Source organism: Lynx rufus, unplaced genomic scaffold (genome assembly GCF_022079265.1).
Source record: "Lynx rufus isolate CCGP_SWC_20201006 ecotype Redwood Valley unplaced genomic scaffold, mLynRuf1.p SCAF_4, whole genome shotgun sequence".
Taxonomy (NCBI): domain Eukaryota; kingdom Metazoa; phylum Chordata; class Mammalia; order Carnivora; family Felidae; genus Lynx; species Lynx rufus.
In genome coordinates, this window is record NW_025814856.1 from 6,483,782 (window position 1) to 6,506,195 (window position 22,414).

A 22,414-nucleotide genomic window follows, 5' to 3' on the forward strand; every position below is an offset into this window, starting at 1 on the left:
TGGTGACCCTTTCATGATGTGTATGTATATCAAAGTGTTATGTGTATGCCTGCAACTAATCCAGTATTGTATGTCAATTATTCTTCAATAAAAAGAGCAACATCGTTTTCATGTGCATCATCAAATGTGTTTTATGTATCTATAGAACTGGTCATCTCGGTTGCTATGTTAAAGTTTCATCTTTTATTTGAGAGAGAGAGAGAGAGAGAGAGAGCGGAGGAGGGTCAGAGGGAGAGAGAGATCATCTTAAGCAGGCTCCATGTCCAGTTTGGAGCCCAAATGAGGGGCTTGATCTCAGGACCGTGTGATCATGACCTGAGCCAAAATCGAGTCAGATGCTTATCCAACTGAGCCACCCAGGCACCCCTAATGTTTCATCTTTTACTGTACAAACATTTGTTTTTTTAAACATCCCCATAAAACTCAAATTTATTATTTTACATTAACATTATGGAAGTTAAAGAAAGTAATCAAGTTGTCTCATGGACTTGAAGGTGACTTCTTAATTCTCACTTCCTAAACCCCATGAAGCAGTCACTACATTTATAAGGTAAGTCAGCTTAGTGCTTGAAATCTAGATGAATATTAAGTTCTTCAGTTTGTCTTGTCGAATATTCACCATATTGACATAAAGTAACCCCTTCAGATAAAGGTGAATTCAACTGTTTGCAATATTCTAGCACCCTTGAAAAGCCTTTCCCAGTCATCACAAGCATGAGGAGAAATTTAAGTATCTCTGTAGCAACACCTGTTAACATTTGCAAGAAGTCTCCTCCGAAAACCACATACTTGACATACAAAGAAGTTTTTACATTTGTCAGAGGTAATTTTGCTGAAGAGGCTGTCGCTGTCCATCTTCTCCGTAGTTATATTTATGATTAACTCTTTAGTTATGTCCACTTACCACATGGGTGTGGAAGTCTTCTGAATTGACTGTTTCATGCTCACGAAACTGACACAAGTACCATTCATCACAGCTGTGCTCCCGGAAATGTAGGTCGAGGTCACTGCATGAGGAGAACTGTACATTGTGCAGCTCACACCAATAAAGGTGGTCAATAAAATGGGTGTCTGCAGTGTGCTGGCTGAGGTTCTCAAAAATCACTGTTTTATAGTCACAATATCTATAAATGTAGGGATCGTCTTCACGCAGTTTGCGTGTTCGATCAGAAGCACGTTGGTAGAGAAACTGTCCTTGCGTGCTTGACACACATCTGAATCAGTACGCTTATGCTTCAGGATCATATGCTGATTTAAATAAGAAAAATATTTGCTGATAGGGTTTTGGGAGTAATGGTGGGGTTCGGAGCCGACAGTCAAGAAAGACTTCTGGAAGATGTCTTTGGTGCAAAACGGTGATTTTATTAATGCACAGGCACAAGACCCATGGGCATGAAGAGCTGTACTGGGGTCGTGATGGGTAACTCATTATATATCCTCAGGTTGGGAGGGGGTCAGGGATAGAGAAAGTCTCTAAGGTATTTTGGAAGCAAGGTTTCCAGGATCTTGAGGGGCTGGCTGTTGTTAGGAAAACATCATTTATGACTGTTAGTAAAACCTCAGCCATGAGAGCCTTCAGATGTATATCAGGGGCCATATGCTTGGAGTATAATTGCCAATATATACTCGGGGGTTAAAGAAAAAGGAGGTTTGCAAAGGAATTTTTATGTGTTTAAAGAGACTCACAGGATCCTGGTTGGGGCGGGGCAGACAGGATAATGTTAAGCCAAGATACCCTTTGCCCCTAGCAAAGTGTCATCATCAAGGCAGCTGAGCTCCTAGAGGGAGGTCACTCTGCCGGTTTCAAGGACTTGTCAGTGGGCTGTTGGCCATAAGGGAATTTAATTTTTTTTTTAATTTTTTTTAACGTTTATTCATCTTTGAGAGACAGAGCATGAGTGGGGAAGGGGTAGAGAGAGGGAGACACAGAATCCGAAGCAGGCTCCAGGCTCTGAGCTGTCAGCACAGAGCCTGACGCGGGGCTCAAACTCACGAACTGCAAGATCATGACCTGAGCCGAAGTCAGATGCTCAACCGACTGAGCCACCCAGGTGCCCCGGGAATTTGATTTTTCATTTGCCTTAGTTTCCCACATCACCATGGCAAGCACTTAAATCCCCCTTACATCTTGATGAGGGTGATATTAGGGCTCCAGGAAACAGAGTCTATAGGTTTCTGGAGATTAGGCTATGGATAAGATTGCCTTTTTCTTGCAGTTTACTAAGTTATCTGTAAACTGAAGGAGACCCCTGTCAGTTTAACCATTTGTTTTCTGTCTTTTTCCTTTGCTCTTAGGCAGCCAGGAGTGTCTGAGGACCATCACACATATCCCACGTGGTGGGGGGGGGGGGGCGGGGAAGGTGCTGTTAGCCTGTACTTTGCCCTCAGCTTGCCTTATGGTCCCTCATTACTATTGAACTCACAAAGTTCACATTTCTAGATGCCACTGCTATTAGCTCTCAGTAAAGGCTACTTCTGCTGGGCCATCACATTCAAAGCTTGGCTCTTGCCAAGAATTTTGGAAAGCTTAGCTGGAGTCTCCCCTTCAGTTTGGTTGTGGAGACTATCAAGAAATTGTTTTCTGTCTCTATATCATAATCTTCAGAAATTGCACGCACTTCAGCAATTGGAACATCTTCAGCAGTGTGAATTTCTATAGGACTCTGCTCTTGAGTTTGTTGGTTGACTGATTCAGGTTGTAAAGGGCAAACATAGCTAGCCTCCTGTAGCCCAAGAGTAAACTATGACCTATGTAAGCTTAGAAGGACCACAGAGTGTGAGATGCTGAACCAGTGTTTGTTTTGGGCTTTCATAGAAGCGTTTCTCCTGTTCCCAAAATATTAGTTCTGCTTAAAACCACATTTGCTGAGTTACTAAGAGATAAAACTCCCTCTTAACTGCTTGTTTGAGCTTCTGTAAACCTGCTTGGCGTAATCACCCTTCCCCATTCTCAGGCACCGCTTTCTGTTCGAACTAGATAGAAGACTAATATTGTAAACAACATGATTCAGCATTCAACTAGCTAGAGTCAACAAGTTATATTTTAAAATTCTTCAGGACTGTGGGATTGGTGCCCGCCTCATATTTTAAAGACCTACAACACTGTGTGATTGGTGCCCGCCCTTTCAAACTGCCACCCTTTGCAACCCGAGTGGTCGATACAGCCTTTATGAGGCATTCCCAAAGCTTGTTCGGGGCCAGACTTTTGGGACCTGTTGTATTTCCCTGTCTGGCCCGGCCGTAATAAACTTGTTTTGATCCTGTTTTTGCTGTCCGAAGTTCATAAGTGATCACGACCTGTTAGTGTCAGGCGTTGGGCGGGGTAAAGATAGGAGTTAGAGTCAAAAAAAATTTTTGCAGTTTAAGGCTTTATTGGGAACTAAGGTTCCGGGCGAGGTTCCGTGACTCGAGGAGTGAGAGGAGTCAGGGAAGTCGCCCCCGGGTATGGTGGGATAGGGTTTTTAAGCTGCAGCAGTTCCGGGTTTAGGTTCGGGTGGGTCTTTCTTTCGCGCCAGGTTGTGCTGTTGCTCGGTAATTGGTTGACCTTCAGTTCGTTCTGGCGAGCTGCTGGGGCTTTCCGTTGGGTTGTGCTGGCGCTCGGTGATTGGTTGCCCTTCAGTTTCTTCCCTCGCGCTGGCGAGAGGGTCCCCTTCCAGGGACATCCTAACACGACCTACAACAAGGTGAGTCACACACTCTTCACAAATTACAGTATCAGCAGATTTTTTTTGTGGGAAAGGCAGTGTGGTCTAGAATTCTAAGTAGAGGACTGGGAGCCAGGTAGTAATGGTTTTTCTTTCTGGCCTTGATTCCATCTGTAAATTTTAGGAAGTCATTTGATGTCCCTCTATGAGAATCATCATTTTTGGTGTCAAAATAAGTTTGGTTGTCTCATGGAACAGACACCAAAACAATGGCCAGAAAAAATTCCATTGAATCCATCTGCAATTCTGCAGTTTTTATAAGACTATCTGCATTTCCTGCTTGGATTTAAAAAGTCTCTTCAAACGGTAGATTTTATTCAGATTTTATAATTTTCTTCTTAAACATATTTAACGGCATTTAAATCTCTAATCTGAATGGAATTTATTTTGACATGTAGTGTGTGATAGTGGATCCAGTCACATTTTTTTCCTCCAGAGAACATGGCTAATTGTTTTAGGACGACTTATTGATAAACCGTTTGGCATACTGAATTGGAATTCCATCCTTTTTTTTAAATTTTTTTTTTAATGTTTTTATTTATTTTTGAAGGAGAGAGAGAGAGAGACAGAGCATGAGCAGGGAAGGAGCAGAGAGAGAGGGAGACACAGAATCAGAAGCAGGTTCCAGGCTCTGAGCTGTCAGCACAGAGCCCGACACGGGGCTCGAACTCACGGACCGGGAGATCATGACCTGAGCCGAAGTCGGACGCTCAACCGACTGAGCCACCCAGGCGCCCCTGGAATTCCATCCTTATTTAAAAAACAATTATTATAATTTTTTTAATGTTTATTTATTTTAGAGAGAGAAAGACAGAGCATGAATGGGGGAGGGGCAGAGAGAGAGAGAGAGAGAGAGAGAGAGAGAGAGAGAGAGAATCTGAAGCAGGCTCCAGGCTCCAGGCTCTAGCTGTCAGTATGGAGTCCAACGCGAGGCTCGAACTCACAAACTGTGCGATCATGACCTGAGCCAGAAGTCGGACACATTGGTTTCGAGAACTCTTGTGTACTAGTAATATATTAATATATTTTGCACTCTTGATTATGGTAGCTTTATATGTTTTAATATGTCATGGTAAATATATAATGTTAGGTAATATTTGTTGTATGTTATGCAGTAGGTGTTCAGCTTGGCCTTCTTCACAGGTCAGCTGGTAGTGTATGCAGACAGGTGGGATTAGTATTAGGGTCTGTGCGTTTGAAGGAGCAAACACTTCTTTCCATCTAATTTAGAGGCTTCTTTCACTAGATAAAGATCTTCTGCTGGGTTTCAGGGATGGTGGCCTTGCCTCTGGGATCATAGTTGAGTGGGGTTGGAGCCACGTGATACCACAGCTCCTGGATCTGTAGAAGGGCCTGTGGTTGGAAATCCTATTAATAGGGAAAAGGACCTTATCTGGGTCCTGGGAAGACAGGACTGCCTCCAGGACCTTGGTCAGGGCTGGCACAGGGTCTTCAGGGTCCACAGGTGGCAGTGGTGGGGTTTTGGAGTGGTGGGGGGGTCCAGAGCCTATTTCCAAGAAAGAATTTTTGAGACATCTTGGTGCAAAAAAAAAGTGGTTTTATTAAAGCACAGGGACAGGATCCATAGGCAGAAAGAGCTGCACTGGGGTTGTGAAGAGTGGCAGGTTATACACTGTGGAGTTGGGGGAGGTAAAGGCAAAAGGAGGGCCTCCTGAAGGACTTTTACGTGTTAAAGAGGACTCACAAGATGCCAGGGGTCTTGCTGTTGTCAAGCTAAGGTTGTTTTCCCTCTAGTAATGCATTAACATTAAGACAGTAGGAAGTTGCTGGAGAACTGTTATACTCTGTATTTGCCTCAAGCATTTGTTACTGGGCTGCTGGTTATAAAGAAATTTAATTTTACCTGTCATCTCCTTCTTGCCTTTGTTCCCCTATCACTTTGGAGGGGAGGGTGATATCAGGGCTCTAGGAAACTGAGTACACAGGTTTCTGGAGATTAGGCTATTGATAAGATTGCCTTTTTCTTGTAACTTACTAAGACATTTGTAAACTAATGGAGATTCCTGTCCTGTTTGTGATCTGTATCAGTTAACCATTTGTTTTCTTTCCTTTCCTTTGTCCTTGGGCAGCCAGGAGTGCCTGTGGAATATCACACACATCCCACCTCGGGATGGGGGGAGGGCAGGGTTTGGTGGGGGGGGGGGGTGTTGTGCTAGCTTGTGCTTGACCCTCAGCTTGCCTTATGGTCCCTCATTAGCTTGGCTATTTTCCCAGTTGTGTGGAAAGGTATGGCTCTCTCACTAGCCGTGTGTGAATAGCTCCACAACGCAGCTCAGAGGAGCTGCAACCATGTCATAGAGCTGCCTTAGGTTCCACATCCATGACCGAGTCCTGTAGGCCTGCTTCAGTGGGCACTGATGGATGGGGCTCCCCCTCGGTCCCTCTGTGGGCATGATTCTTCCTACATCATGTCTCAGAGTCTGGACCTGGGTTGTGGGCTGCTTCAAAATCTACAGGGACACAGATGGACACCAATCCTTCTGGATTCCCCTATGGGAAGACCACAGCTGAGAGAGACTAGAGCTGGGTCATAGGCTGGCTGTTCAAGGTCTGCCTCTCAGAGTGAGGTCAGCAGGCCTGTTACCTGAGGCATGGGTGGATGTGTCTCCTTCCAGGGCCTGAGGGATTTTGCTGGTGCCATGGCCAAATGGGGCTGTAGCCAAGTCCACATGGGGTTATGGCTGTTTCCAGGTGTGTACCTGGGACCACGGTCAGTGAGCTGACCACCCGGGCACAGGTCTACTTTTTCAAAATGCCCCTTTGCATTCTCAGACTCTTCTGGGATTTTGCTGAAACTCCCACAAATGGGGGGGGGCGGTCTCTAGAATTTAGAAAAGGCAAGGGAACAAACTTTCTCAAGCACCTCCAGAGAGAAAGCAGCCCTGCTGATGCATTTTAGACTTCTGACCTCCAGAAATATAAAATAATAAATGTGTGTCATTTTAAGCCACTCAGCTTAATGGCAACATGTTACAGCTTCAAAAGGAAATTAATACACCTCTCTTCCAAAATCTGCCCGTTTTATTGCCACTGGCTAGGTCACAGCCTCATCATTCATCATCTCTCCCTTCGACCACTTCAACCATCTCCTAACTGTCCCCTCTGCCTCCACTTTCTCCCACTCAGAGTAATCCTAAGGTCCTCATGCTACACCTGTGTTTACGCATGGTGCCAGTGCTCCATTGCTTTCAAATCCTTAATATATCAAAGTAGACTCTCAATAGTCTGTCCTCCGTCTACATATCTAGACTTATTTCCAATAACTCAGTCATCAGTTCCATATACCCTCCTGAAACGCCTCGGTCTTGAATTTCTCCATGTTAATGTGTATGTGGTTCCTTTCTCCTCTAGTTCCCACCCTCCTCTCTACTTCCTACCCAACCCATTCTCCAGTTAAGCTTCTAGTGATCATTTGGTGCTCAGTGCTCAGTGTATTCTCCCACAAGAAGTTTTTGGTGAATCCCAAGTGTTGGTGATGATGTGGAAAATGTTGATCATCACTCATTTCTTGGGGGAATGCAAAGTAGCGAAGCCACTTTGAAAAAGCAGTTTAGCATTCTTTCTTACAAATTCATTCATTCTTACAAATGAAATGCAAATTTACCGTGTGACTCAGTAATTACACCATGAGTTGTCTACCCCAAAGAAATGAAAACACGTGTCAACACAGAGACACACATGCAAAAGTTCACCCATCATAACCCCAAACTGGAATATCCAATTGTCTACCAACTCTGGATAAATAGGGCTACATTTATTTATACATGTGAGTATTATTCTGCAAACATAAGAAACAAAATGCTGATATGTGTTTTCTACATAGATAACCCTCAAAAATCGTTACGCTAAGTGAAAGAAGCCAGAATCAAAAGACCACATATTATATGATTCCATTTACATAAAATATCTAGAAAAGGCCAATTTATAGAGACAGGAAGCAGATAAGGCATTGCCTAGGACTAGGTGGGAGTGGACATTAACTGCAAATGGAGACAAGGGAACATTTTGGAGTGTTAGAAATGTTCTAAAACTGCATTGTGGTGATGGTTGCATAACTCTCTGTTTACTAAAATTGTTGAATTTACATTTTGAATGGGTGAATTTAATGGTATGCAAATTATACCTCAATTTCATTAAATAAATTTAAAAAAAATTTTTAACATTTATTCATTTTTTGAGAGACAGAGCACAAGGTGGGGGGGGGGGGAGAGAGAGAGAGAGAGAATCCAAAGCAGACTCCAGGCCCCAAGATGTTCAGCACAGAGCCTAATGTGGGACTTGAACTCATGAGCCATGAGATCATGACTTTTGCCAAAGTTGGACGCTTAACCTACTGAGCCACCCAGGCACCCCTCATGAAATAAATTTTTAAATATTTTCTCTGGAATTGCTCAAGATGACTTGAAAACTTTTTACCTTTCTTTTCAATAGATTCTTTTATACACCAACATTTTTATGCTCACCACTCCGTATTACAATCATGTTTACCTCTTTGGTCCCCTCCTCAATTTGTAGGGACAAATTACAAATTAGACAATAATTACACACTGCTAGAAACTTAATGGAATCAAAGTGAATTGAAGCCACCCCAATATTATTGAAAAATTATTATTTTTTTCAGTAATTTCAAGATCTAACTATATATGTATGTATATATATCTATATCGATATCGATATAGATATAGATATATCTCCAATACTTGTTTTTTGTTCAGTTTGGTTTTGTCCCAAAACCAAAAATTCCAACTATGATATTGTTTTAATTCCCTTCACAGTCTTCACCACCTGACTTCATTAGGGGTCCTCAGAAACAGACACTGAGCCAATGATTCATGTGCAAGTGCTTTACTGGGAGAAGTAAGGAACAAGGACATGGGTTAGAGACAGGAGAAGTGATATAGGGAACAAAATATATCCAGTAAAGCATACCGTAAGTCAGCTCCCACAACAAGTGAGCAGAGTTTTCATCCTGTGGGAAAATACTGGAAATTGGCATAAAATGGAAATATGAGAATTATCACAGCTAAGGAGTAAAGAAGATGGTATGCCTCACACCTCTCCATGAAGATCTGTCCATGCTGGGGCATACTTCCCTGTTACTTCTACCCCCATGCACCTGTTGCTGAACGTTGGCAGTCATAACATTGTTATGCGGCGGAGAAAGTAAAAGGATCCCGGGGAATGAAGGAGAAATGCTGGTATCTTCTACTACTCCATTCTTCACTGCAGACTCATTTCTATCAAAATTCTTTTTAACAAGTGAAGTGAGTTCTGAATACAATTCACAAGTGTGTAACTACAACTCCTGATAATACCTACTATGAATACTCTCCCCCCAAAATAGTCTTAGTCTATTGTAATCATTATTACATGTCTTAGGATCTTGGGGGCATATCTTAAAACCACAGTAATGGGGAAATAAAGGTCCAATAGAACATGAAATGGGCAGAGAACAAGAAGAAAGGAAGGAAAGAAGGCAGAAGAAAGACAAATATGAGGCAATATCTCAGTGATATCCTATGCAATATGTTGCCTACAAACCTGAACAAATGAGGTTTCAAATCAAGATCCCTACTCTTAAAGTTGAAAATCCACATCAGTGTTTTCAGGAACACTAAGATAGCAAACTTAGGAGCATGGGATCATATTCAGGTTTCCATGTTGGGATCCATCCCAATCTCAATCTTTTTGAAAAAGAGGGAAAATATCTTAAGTAAATGTCAAATACATAAATTTACAGATGTAGATCAACAAGCACAGTCTTGATATGGCAAGCACTTTGGTTATGACTATTGTATGGTTTCCATTCTGTTTCCCCCAGGGAGAAACAAACTTACAACCAAATTAAGGTGAAGGATGTTAGCATTTGAGAAGACAGTTTTGGGAGGAAACCATGCAGGCACTTGCTATAAGTGCTTCACATCAAGTATTAAAAATCTCAGGAATGACTGTAGGAAAGTTAACCAAAGATAGAATGTTATGGGCTGCAAACAGGGAAGACAAACGAAAAAAGGAATTACTGAAGAGATCATTGAGGAGAAACTAATACAAAACCAAAACCAAATGAAGGCAAAGTCATGGGGATTTTGAAAATAGAAGAAGTGAGACATGTCTTTTAGGGGAGGAAGAAAACCAAGAGATTTATATGCACAATTATTTGCCTTTTGGAGCTCACAATGTCTACTTGGTTCTGAGGCCAGTGGCCCATCATGGACAAAGGGCTCCATGACTATGGAGTCTTCTCAGGGCCCCCTTCACATCCTTGTTCCTGAGGCTGTAGATGAAGGGGTTCAGCATGGGGGTGACCACAGTGTACATCACTGAGGCAATTGGGATTCGCTGGGAAGAATGGATCCCAGCAGGACTGAGATAGAGCCCCAAGCTTGCCCCATAGTACAAGGAGACCACAGAGAGATGTGAGCCACAGGTTGAAAATGCTTTATATTTTCCTGCTGCAGAGGACATTCTCATTAAAGAGGAGACGATCAGAGAGTAGGAAAAGAAGATCCCAGTCAGAGGAAACATACCCAGTATGGCAGTCGACACATACAAGAAGATATTATTGATACGAGTGTCAGAGCAGGCTACCTGGAGAATCTGAACCATTTCACAGAAGAAATGTGGAATTTCCGTACCTGTACAGAAGGTCAGCCGCCTCACCAGTAGGACATTAATCAGGGAGACCCAGAAAATGATGAGCCAACACACCAGAACCAGCAGGCCACAGAGTCGTGGGTTCATAATGACTGTGTAGTGCAGGGGGTGGCAGATGGCCACAAACCGGTCATAGGCCATCACGGTCAGGAGGAAACCATCCATTCCAGCAAAAATCATAAAAAAATACAGCTGAGTGAGGCATCCAGGGTAGGAGATGTCTTTGCTCTGTGCCTGGATGTTTACCAGCATCTTCGGGACAGTGGTGGAAATGAAACAGATGTCAACAGAGGACAGGTTAGAGAGGAAGAAGTACATGGGGGTGTGGAGGTTGGAGTCAGAGAGGATGGCCAGGATGATGAGCAGGTTTCCTAGCACAGTGACTAGGTACATGAACAGAAACAAGCCAAAGAGGAGGGGCTGCAGTTCTGGGTCATCTGAGAGGCCCCGGAGGAAGAATTCTGATACTCTGGTATGGTTTCCTGCTTCCATGTGTCTGATGTGTCTCCTAGAGAAGGAGTGAAAAGAAATATTTAGTGCCTAGCCAACTGGGATATCAGCCAGTCATTACCTTTATAATACCATCTTTAAAATTTTTTTAATGTTTATTTATTTTTGAAGGAGAAAGAGAGCATGAGCAGGGGAGGGGCAAAGTGAGAGGGAGACACAGAATCCGAAGCAGGCTCCAGGCTCTGAGCTGTCAACACAGAGCCCAACGCAGAGCTTGAACTCATGAACTGTGAGATTGTGACCTGAGCCTACTCAGTCAGTCAAATGCCGACTCAGTCAGTAACCGACTGAGCCACCCAGGCGCCCTTCTAATACCACGTTTAGGTGGACATCCTTCACCCTCCATTAGTTCTTCCAAAGGTAAAATTCGCTCAGTCAAATAGTAGCTCATTTTCAATCTAAATGTTCTTAGGTATCCTTTTAAAAATTTAGCAGACATCTCTTTTTATCTCCTATTCACTAGTCTAATTCTATTTGAAGCCATGTACATAAACCAATTTCTTCTATGATATGACCATTCAAAATAACTGAAGACATTGAATGTCTTTCTTTGATAATCTCCACTATTCAAAGACCTGTATACTAGTTACTCAATTTGTATTCTCAAGTCAAATAGCCTTAATTTTATGCTTCATATCAATGTGACATAACTATTATTATTATTATTAACTTATTATTTTTCATTCTAAATATGTGGTTATGGCTATTAACTTCTTTGAGGATTCAAAGGCTCGTGTGCAGTAAATAAATGATAGGTTTTTGGTCAATAAATGATAGCTTTTTAAAATCAACCTATTCCTTTTTACTTTTGATACACAACTCTCCCAAAAGACAGCATACAGCTGTGGATTAGAACATAGGATCTGAGTCAGACTTGCTGGAATAGAAATTTGGTCTACCAACTTACTCTCTGTGTGACCCTGAGAAAGTTAATCTCTCATAGCTGCAGATAGTACACCCCTACAATGGAAGTGGTAAGTGTTCCCTACACCATAAGCCTGGTGAGTGAAGTAAATGAGATGATGCACGTAATGTTTCTACTGTGATTCTTGTGACATTCTGTGGACACTTGATAAATGTGAGATTCTGTCCTTACCGTCACTATGGTCTGTCTGTCTTATATGGCTATTGCTTACCAATATTAAACTGAGAGAGCCATCAGAGGTGGAACTCTGATCATTATAAACACAGCAGGCCTGGTAGCTCTTTTGAACACCATCAAGTACTTCTAATTAATGAAGATCCTATGCCTCCCTCTTTCAAATACCATCTGCCAAGTGGACTCATCCAAGAACAGGGAAGAGCAGGTGGACTACATAGATTTTAAAAAAAGGTGAAACAAAAGCACACACACATTAAAGCAAAACACGAAACTTGTATGGGAGCGTGTGCTCATGTGCACTCACTCTAGAGCAGGGGTGTGTTATATTAAAACTTAGCACTTTAATTGCAGAAAAATAATCAATAGATTTCATCAAAAATATGCAAAAATTGGGGCACCTGGGTGGCTCAGTCAGTTTAGCATCCGACTCTTGGTTTCGGCTTAGGTCATGATCTCCCAGTCGCAGGATCAAGCCCCACATAGGGCTCTATGCCACCCTGGGCCTGGAGCATGCTTGAGATTCATTCTCTCTCTCTCTCTCTCTCTCTCTCTCTCTCTCTCCCCCCCCCAGCTTATGCATGCTCTCTCTCCCTCTCTCTCAAAAAAAATTAAAAGATTAAAAAATATCTTTAACCCTTTCACAGCCAGCGCCGAGAGCTATGGGCATCTCTCGGGACAACTGGCACAAGCACCGCAAGACCGGGGGCAAGAGAAAGCCCTACCACGAGACGCGGAAGTAGGAGCTGGGACGCCCCGCTGCCGACACTAAGATTGGCCCCCGCCGTATACCTGCAGTCCGAATTCGGGGAGGCAGTAAGGTGTCTTGAGGCTGGACGTGGGCAACTTCTCCTGGGGCTCTGAGTGTTGTACGCACAAAACAAAGATTATTGATGTTGTCTACAATGCATCCAACAACGAACTGGTCCGCACCAAGACCTTGGTGAAGAAACGTATCGTGCTCATTGATAGCACACAGTACCGGCAGTGGTACGGGTCTCACTATGCACTGCCCCCGGGCCACAAGAAGGGGGCCAAGCTGACTCCCGAGGAGGAGGAGATTTTAAACAAAAAACGATCAAAGAAAATTCAGAAGAAATATGATGAAAGGAAAAACAATGCCAAATTAGCAGTCTTCTGGAGGAGCGGTTCCAGCAGGGCAAGCTTCTTGCGTGCATCGCTTCAAGACCAGGCCAGTATGGCCAAGCAGATGGCTATGTGCTGGAGGGCGAGGAGCTAGAGTTCTATCTGAGGAAAATCAAAGCCCGGAAAGGCAAATAAATCTTCCTCCTTCCTATCTTCGGTCATGTAATAAAGGTGTTTATTATGCCCTGTAAAAAAAAAAAAAAAAAAAGTATGGGGTGCCTGGGTGGCTCAGTCAGTTGAGCAACCGACTAGGGCTCAGGTCATGATCTCACGGTTTGTGAGGTCGAGCTCCGCGTCGGGCTCTGTGCTGACATCTCAGAGCCTGGAGCCTGCTTCTGATTCTGTGTCTCCCTCTCTCTCTGTCCCTCCCCTGCTCATGCTCTGTCTCTGTCTCAGAAATAAATAAATATAAAAAAAATTTTTTAAGTGTATATATATATATATATTCATATATTAACTTCTATATATTCATAGAAGTTAAAAAATGTGTGTATATATATGTATATATATGGGTGGCTCAGTCGGTTAAGCATCTCACTTCTGCTGAGGTCATGATCTCAGGTTAGTGGGTTCCAGCCCCAGGTCGGGCTCTGTGCTGACAGCTCAGAGCCTGGAGCCTGTTTCAGATTCTGTGTGTGTGTGTGTATGTGTGTGTGTCTCTCTCTCTCTCTGCCCCTCCCCTGCTCATGTTCTCTCTCTCTCTCTCTCTCTCTCTCTCTCTCTCTCTCTCTTTCCCTCTCTCTCTCAAAAATAAATAAACATTAAAAAATTTTTTTTTAACTTAAAAGGCAAAGGGGTGCCTGGGTGGCTCCGTCAGTTAGTTGAGTGTCCGACTTTGGCTCAGGTCATGATCTCACAGTTGGTGGGTTCAAGACCCACATTGGGCTTTACACGGACAGCACAGAGCATGCTTTGGATTCTCTGTCTCCCTCTCTCTCTCTCTCTCTGTGCTCGTCCCCTGCTCATTCTTTCTCAAAAATAAATAAACATTAAAAAAAAAACTTAAAAGGCAAAAAATTTAAAAGGCAAAGTTAACATAACAGTAAATGTTTACTTTATGCATGATTGAAAGAGGTCCTTGTTATTACTAATGTCTAGAGAGTGCAATTAATTAAAGAGAGAAACAATTATTGAGGACCAATTTTGTCTGGGGAGTTGCATAGAAAAGTCTTTTCTGAAATTGTATTCTTGAACTGCAAGAGTAAGGAAGGGCAATTGTTCATCAAGGGAAATAAGGAAAGGGCACTCATTTGGGGTGGAGAGAACAGAATGTGCACTTTCCTCATGGTTGGATGAGCTTAGTAATGGAACATTTTTGAGAGGCCAGTGAGAAGGAGAGCAGACAGTGAGGTTCAGGACAGACAGAGCACGTGAGGAGCACAAGTGGAGCATCCTATACTATGCCTAAATGTGCCTCTCATGTTGGTGGTTTTATGTTTATTTGTGGGTCAGAGGTCATGACTATTTTTGCTCTCCATTGTCTTTCTAGAGATATACTTGGTGCCTACACTTACTAGGTGTTCAACACATGAAATGTTAGATGTATAATAATGACTGAAACCAAAAGTGTCCACTATAACACTATAAAGGAATCTTTAAGCTCAACATATGATTAAATGTAGACCAAAAAAGATAGAACAATAAGGTTAAATACAACACAGTCATACCTCTTTAAAAAGAGTAATATATCATAAACAAGTAACACAAGTATTTCAGGAATGGAAAGTTCCTTAATGCTAGGGTGTTTGCTAAAAGTATGCATCTCAAAAATAGAGAAATGAAGAGGAATCATAACCATAATCACAATGGAAAAAGTATTTGAGAAAATGTAACAGCCATTACTGTGGTTAGCTGCCTGGAAAAAGCCTCTTGCAACATGAAGAAACTTCAGTCAATTTCTTAACTGGATAAAGAATAGTTGTTTAAAATTGCAGCCAACAGGGTATTCTACATTAAGACACTAAATTATTTCTGTTAAATTTGTGAGCAAGCAAGACAGTTTACTCCGACTTCAATCAGTCAATATTCTCTTGAATATTTATATAGATTAGTAAGAAAGTTGGGGAATGGATATTAGCCTGAATACCGAATGCCAGAAATAATTACATTATTTGTAGGTATATTGTGGACACTAAAGGAAAACAACAACACAGAACTAGTAAGTGCTATCAGTAAGTCAAATCTGCCAGGAAAAACAGGGAATATAATAGAAAAATCCAATCACTTGAGGGACAAAGAAGGCAAATCATGCATAACACACATCGAATGAGTGGGTAATGAATAAATGATGGGACAGGAAATCAAACAGGAACCTAGAATTCATGGGAAAGTGTAGAGAAGAGGAGACTCACTGGAAAATAACTCCTATTGGAGAGAGGCTCTAGTTTCTGGAAGAGTGAAGGAAGCATAGCAAGAGCTGGAAAGACTGGTTTAAGTAGCAAGTAAATCACCTTCAAATTACAGAGGCTTCAGCTTTGTTATGGGATTGTTCCAGTCCCATTATTCTAGAGGTAAACCCAATACTCACTTTCTCATCCCTTTTCCTCATACTCCTCCAGCCCTTACTGGGAAACAGTGATCTTACCCTCTCTGATTGTTACCACTGAAGCTTTCTTTTCTTGCAGTGTGTCCCAGAAGAGCCCATTTGGGTTTTCCTCTAGGCTGCCATCAGAGAATTATAGGAAAGGGGCAACAGGACATGTTATTATCGTCTCAGTGTCTGAATTCTCAAAGGTCCTCACTGAGTAAATTGCTCTACTGACTTTCCTCTTTCCAAACAATTCAGGTCCCTTGGGATACAGAGATGAAAGAATGGAAAATTTCCAGACAGTCATGTCTATGTAGGCAACAGGGGGCCAAGATGAAGGTATTTTCTCAAAAAAAGAAATTTCTTCTTTCTATGGTTTGACTTAAAATCAGAAAATATCTCCTAAGAAACATTTAATTCCTACAAGAACGAAAACGAGGAATCAACTTTATGGGATGCTCATTGTTGAAGAATCTTTGGAGATTTCAAAGGTCACTTAGTCCACAGTGTCACGGAAGCAAAAGAGGTCCTTTCTGAACAAAAGCAGAGTAGCTAATAGTTTTTTGTTCTCTTTAAAGGACTAACAAAATGACTGAAAACATCCCTTGACATTTGCCAGAGACATGGAGGCCTTTGCTGATATTAGATAGGGCTTCATTTTTTACCTCTAAAGTGAAGAGTAAGGCTGTAAACAATCCAGTAGAGTGTGTTGAGAAGTGAGTATTGAGGAAATAGAGGTGCCAGTATAAATCACCTATGAAATTTGTCAGGGAAGGCGAGGATAGAGGTAAAATAACGCAGAAAAGAAATTGTGGAGTATGGCTAGTTTAAAATTTTTTGTTTAATGAAAATTTGCAACAGGTTTAATTTAAAGAGTATGGTCACATTTTTTAATGTTTATTTTTGAGAGAGAAAGAGAGAGAGAGAGAGATAGAACATGAGCAGGGGAGGGGCAGAGAGAGAGGGAGACACAGAATCCAAAGCAGGCTCGAGTCTCTGAGCTGCCAGCACAGAGCCCTTCGGGGGGCTTGAACCCACAAAACATGAGATCAACACCTGAGCTGAAGTTGGACACCCAAACTATTGAGACACCCAGGTGCCCCCAAAGAGTATGATCACATTTAGAGCAGGCATTTGCATTCAGCAGACATTCAAGCTACACAATTCACAGGATGCATATACAATCAATTGTCAATGACAATCAGAACGTGCAGTATCTCCAATATATGGGATACATGGGTTCAGAAATCAAGCTTGTTAGTAGAAACAGCCCTGTGTAATGTCACTCCCAGTGAGCCACTTGGGCAGTATTTGCTTCAGGTCTCCTCAACTCAACCCTTAGCAGGTTAAGATGTCTTGAATCCTAAAAGGTAACACTTCCAGCGACATGGCCAATGTCCTATTAAACCTGAAGCTATCCAGCTACCTGGCACTTGAGGTCCCTCATGTCAGAAAGAGGGGACATCATTTTGGCAGGGTTAATTGACCCTGGTCATCAGTGTCACTGTGTGAGCATGGCATTGGGCATGCTCTGGTACCCTACTGTATTCAGTGGGTGGATGGGAGCAGTCCAGCAACATCCTCAGAGCAAACACAGTGGTGGATACAGATGGCTGCCAGGCAGTTGTGCTTTCACAGCAAGAGACATGAGTGGATGAGTGAGGCTGCTTCCTTTAGCCAAGGGCAATTCTCTAAGAGGGCTGAAGACTGAGGGCTGTCAGAAGGCTGCACTCTCTGAACCTGGGGAAGAAGCCTTTCATTCTGAATGGAAAAGTGAGTGACACAACAGGGTTTACTACAGTCCACCCCATCGGCATTTGGGTCATGGCCTGCAACAACATGTACAGTGTCCATGAGAGTTTATTTGTGATGCATGAGGGTAAGTAGTTGGGAAGGACTGTCCTTAGAAAGTGGGAGCCATGCTGAGAACTGGAGGACTATAGGGTTACTGATAATACCTACTCCAGCTTTGATGCTTCATCTTGCTCATGTTCTGGCCATGGCCTCTTTTGGGAATACCTGTTTTGGGTCCCTTGGAGACTAATATAGCTAAGGCCCAGATAGGGGGAGGCTTGCTTTGACCCTCTGTAAATTTGTTAAAGATAACAGTCTATCCCCCTACTCTTTTTAAAAGTAATTTTATTTTATTAAGTTTATTTTTATTTATTTTGAGAGAGAGAGAGAGAGAGAGAGAGAGAGAGAGACTGGAAGAGGGGTAGAGAGAGAGGGATAGAGAGAGACCCCAAGCAGGCTCTGCACTGTCAGTGCAGAGCCCGATGCGGGGCTCGAACCCATGAACCATGAGATCGTGACCTGAGCCAAAGTCGGATGCTTAATCGATTGAGCCAACCAGGCACCCCTCTCCCCTTTCTGACACATAGCTGGCACCGCAAAATCTAATTAATGTTAGCTGTCAGGTGCTTGTGAAACCTCTGAAACAGTTCCCTCCCCCCCCCTCCCCCCCACACACACAAATAGCATCCCGTTGCCCTATAAAATTTGTGGAGTAAGGTCGGGACTTTGCAGAGAATAGCTGTGCAGGACCTGGATTGTCACCCGACCTGTCCCCCCGTTTGTAAATTTCCCTGAATAAAACTGTATAAGTTGTATGGAGTCACCAGCTTTGTTTTTGGGTCTCAAAGTGCCTTCTCAGTGAAGAGACACTCCTCCTCCCCCACTTTGAAAACAAGGAGCATGAGTAATGCTGAGCCACGCATAATCTTTTTTTTTTCAATATATGAAATTTATTGTCAAATTGGTTTCCATACAACACCCAGTGCTCATCCCAAAAGGTGCCCTCCTCAATACCCATCACCCACCCTCCCCTCCCTCCCATCCCCATCAACCCTCAGTTTGTTCTCAGTTTTTAAGAGTCTCTTATGCTTTGGCTCTCTCCCACTCTAACCTCTTTTTTTTTTTTCCTTCCCCTCCCCCATGGGTTCCTGTTAAGTTTCTCAGGATCCACATAAGAGTGAAACCATATGGTATCTGTCTTTCTCTGTATGGCTTATTTCACTTAGCATCACACTCTCCAGTTCCATCCACATTGCTACAAAGGGCCATATTTCATTCTTTCTCATTGCCATGTAGTACTCCATTGTGTATATAAACCACAATTTCTTTATCCATTCATCAGTTGATGGACATTTAGGCTCTTTCCATAATTTGGCTATTGTTGAGAGTGCTGCTATAAACATTGGGGTACAAGTGCCCCTATGCATCAGTACTCCTGTATCCCTTGGATAAATTCCTAGCAGTGCTATTGCTGGGTCATAGGGTAGGTCTATTTTTAATTTTCTGAGGAACCTCCACACTGCTTTCCAGAGCGGCTGCACCAATTTGCATTCCCACCAACAGTGCAAGAGGGTTCCCGTTTCTCCACATCCTCTCCAGCATCTATAGTCTCCTGATTTGTTCATTTTGGCCACTCTGACTGGCGTGAGGTGATATCTGAGTGTGGTTTTGATTTGTATTTCCCTGATAAGGAGCGACGTTGAGCATCTTTTCATGTGCCTGTTGGCCACCCGAGCCATGCATAATCTTGTCTTTCTGAGCTGCTTCTCTGTAACCTAATTCTCTCTCCCACTACTGCCATTAGACCGAACGTGAGATCAACCCATGCCACTGCCAATGGAAATTATCTGTGGGGTGTTTCACAGGCACATTGGATTGAACCTTTCCACCAAAAAACTCAAGGTCTTTTTTTTTTTTTCCCACCCTCCTTCTTTCCTTCCTTTTCTCCTCCTTTCCTTCCTTCCCTCCTTTCCTTTTAACATGTGATACCAGAGAGAGCAACACCATCAACAACATCAACAAAGCCCCACATGGAGCATCCTGGATGGTTAAGGAACAATAACATGATGTTAAAATAGGATTCCTAAATATTTTTATTAGCACTTAGCAGAAACTCTGTTATTACTCTTTATATATTAGTTTCTTTTCTTTCTCCCAATTAAAGGTAAATTCTGTGAATAGTGGGCCTTTGTTTTGTTTCAAACATCATACAAGTTCATAGAATCCAGCAGTTAATAAATGTTTGAACCCACAAATCAGTCAATCACAACAATGCTAAGAGTAGAATGAGAAATGATTTGGGGAGTGCAGAACTGTGTCACATTCACTCTCCCAGTCTCTGCCTGATACTAGACATCACATACACAAACTGAATATTTGTCACCGGATGAAATGTGCACAGTGCGTTACCCTTTGAAAGAAATCTATTCAAGAGCCCCACCCCCACCCCCAGCCAGCCAAGCTTATAGACAAAACTCACAGGTGTCTGCACTTGGCCCTAACTCTGCTTTTCTTGGTCAGGTGCCCTACATTCTTGGAAAGTAGATCCCAACTACAAAACATATTCTTCTCTAGCCTGACCACAACCTACATCCCAGATGAGCCGTGGACAGAGCCCCTGGAAAACCTGCCACCCCCCCTGCTCTATGTGGCCAAGAGCTGACCCCCTCCCCATACCCATCCCTCCCTGCAACGGGCACAGCTGCAACCTTCCCACATCTTTCAAAACCCCTTAAAAGGCCCAGCCTGACAGAAATTTGGGTCAACATTTCTCTAGATGTCTGGCCCCTCTCCTCCCTTGGGGAGGGAATAAGCTCTGTCTTGCTGTTGCTCTACTCTTTGTGCAATTGTTTGCTACCCCCATCACTGGCCACCCTAACACCCTTTGTTTCTTTCATTAATCCTTCTGTTAATTTCAGAATGCCTTGTTTCTCTCATACATTTTACTGACATGGTACATTTAGGTCATTTGCCTCCTTAAAGCAAAACTCCATATTTAAAAGTAGTGTAAGTAGTGGAATATAATAAGAAACAAGAACTCTGGTCAAGATAGCAAGTTTCCCGCATGGTTAATAAAAAGGAATAATTACAGAAGGGCATATAACACACATCTTGGACAGTGTCGTGGGCTGAACTGAGTTCTCCCAGAATTCATGTTGAGATTGTGATCCCCAGCACCTAACGATGTGACTGTATTTGAAGAAACCCCTTAAAAGAGGTAAATTAAAATGGGTACATTAGGGTGAGCCTTCAGCCAATCTCACTGTAGGTCTTTATAAGAGATTTGGACACACAGAAACACACCAGGGGCATGCATGCACAGAGAAATTATCTGAAGAGGCAGCAGCAGGACAGCCATCTGCAAGCAAGTGACAGGGTTCCTGGAGGTACCAACCCTACTGGTACCCTGATCGTGGACTCCCAGCATCCACAATGACAAGGAAATTAATTCTGTTGATTATGTTCACTCACTATAGTATTGTATTATGGCAGCTCCAGCAAACACATACAGGCACCAACCCATACTTTCTTGTCACATCTTAGGCTTCAGCCACGTCTGCTGTAATTAGGTCAATGGAAGCCATGGAAAGTTTTGCACAGCTGCAGCTGGTCAGCACTTTGCCTCAGGCCCAAATCCCATACCTCCTGCTTCCTGCCCTGAATCTTCTGTGACACCACAATATGGGACACCTGAGGGAATCTACTCTGTATTCATTGATGTGCAACCCAGAACCACAGGGGGCATTAAATCTATCCAGGACCACCCTTGGCCAATAGAACTCATGTCTTTTTATCTACCAAGTGGCAAGTTCTGAGACACACTTCATAATTTATATCAGAAGGGTTTGGTGAGATGGGGCACCAGTCACCCATAGAGGGATCAAAATGATAATGATTCCTTTCATTGCCTTTCCTTCCTTCCCTGATTTACTCCCATTGTTCTGTATTCCTGCTCCCTAGGATCAAATTCTCCCCAAAAGCCCACCTGCACAGAGACTTTTTGATGAGGACCAGTTTTCAAAAAACACATCACAAGATGAAAGAAGGGTAGCCACATAGCATTTTGCTTAGGAAATACTAATAAATTTGTTAATGTTAATGATATAATACTAAACTATTAGCAACTATAATAACATGCCTCATTGTTTTATACCTCAGTGCCCTTGTATATGCTGTTTCTGATTTTAGAGTTGATTCAGCCATTCCAGTGATGAGAATTCACCACTTAATTACACTCATATTCATGCAAAATGTTCTATGCACAGGGTTGTTTATTGCATGATTGTTTGTTATCTGAAAACATCGGGAACAACCTACCAGTCACTAGGAAACTATTTTGATAAAAGAGGGCACATGTACACAATGTGTACAATAAAAAAAAAAAAGCAAGATGTATGGTTTATCTACAATAAGCTACAACAGTAAATAAACAAATTGAGCCAAGTTGCAGTGTACAATATCAACACAGAAAAATCACCTGTGTTTCTATACACAACAACCAATCTGAAAATGAAATGTTTATAACTATAGTTACAACAGCATCAAGAAGAATAAAACACGTAAGGTTATATTTAACAATAGAGGTAAAAGATTTGTATATAGAAAACTAGAAAAATGTGGTGAAAAAATTACAGAAGACCTAATAAAACGCTGATGAGATAACACTAAACACCTATTAGAACAGCTAAAGTGAAAAACAATACTAAGTGTTGGTGAGAATGCAGAGCAACTGGAACTCTCACATAATGACGGTGGGAATGGAAAATTGCACAACTACTCTAGTGGTGACTGGTAGTTTCCTCATTAGTTATATATACACTTACCATATGAAGCACTTCTCCCACCCCTAGCTGTTTTCTCGAGGGAATAAAAGAATTTGTGTGCACACAAACACCTTTACAAGAATATTTATAGTGGCTGTATTCAAAATTGCCCATAACTAGGAATAACTGAAATGTC

The 22,414-nt window shown here is 42.5% G+C and overlaps 1 protein-coding gene and 2 pseudogenes across 1 annotated transcript; 1 reads left to right on the plus strand and 2 right to left on the minus strand.

The window, feature by feature from the left end:
• Positions 1 to 470: 470 nt before the first annotated feature.
• On the minus strand, positions 471 to 7,044 carry LOC124522863 (zinc finger protein 639-like; annotated as a pseudogene).
• Positions 7,045 to 9,932: 2,888 nt separating this feature from the next.
• Positions 9,933 to 10,874, minus strand: LOC124524384 (olfactory receptor 7D4-like). Its single transcript, XM_047096625.1, has one exon. The coding sequence runs from the start codon at positions 10,869 to 10,871 to the stop codon at positions 9,933 to 9,935; it is 939 nt and encodes a 312-aa protein (XP_046952581.1). The 5' UTR covers positions 10,872 to 10,874.
• Positions 10,875 to 12,650: 1,776 nt separating this feature from the next.
• LOC124524123 (40S ribosomal protein S8-like) lies at positions 12,651 to 13,342 on the plus strand (annotated as a pseudogene).
• Positions 13,343 to 22,414: the final 9,072 nt, after the last annotated feature.

What these genes read in the sequence shown, in the direction of transcription:
- LOC124524384 (XM_047096625.1), bottom strand. Translation starts at nt 10,871, where the DNA reads ATGGAAGCAGGAAACCATACCAGAGTATCAGAATTCTTCCTCCGGGGC.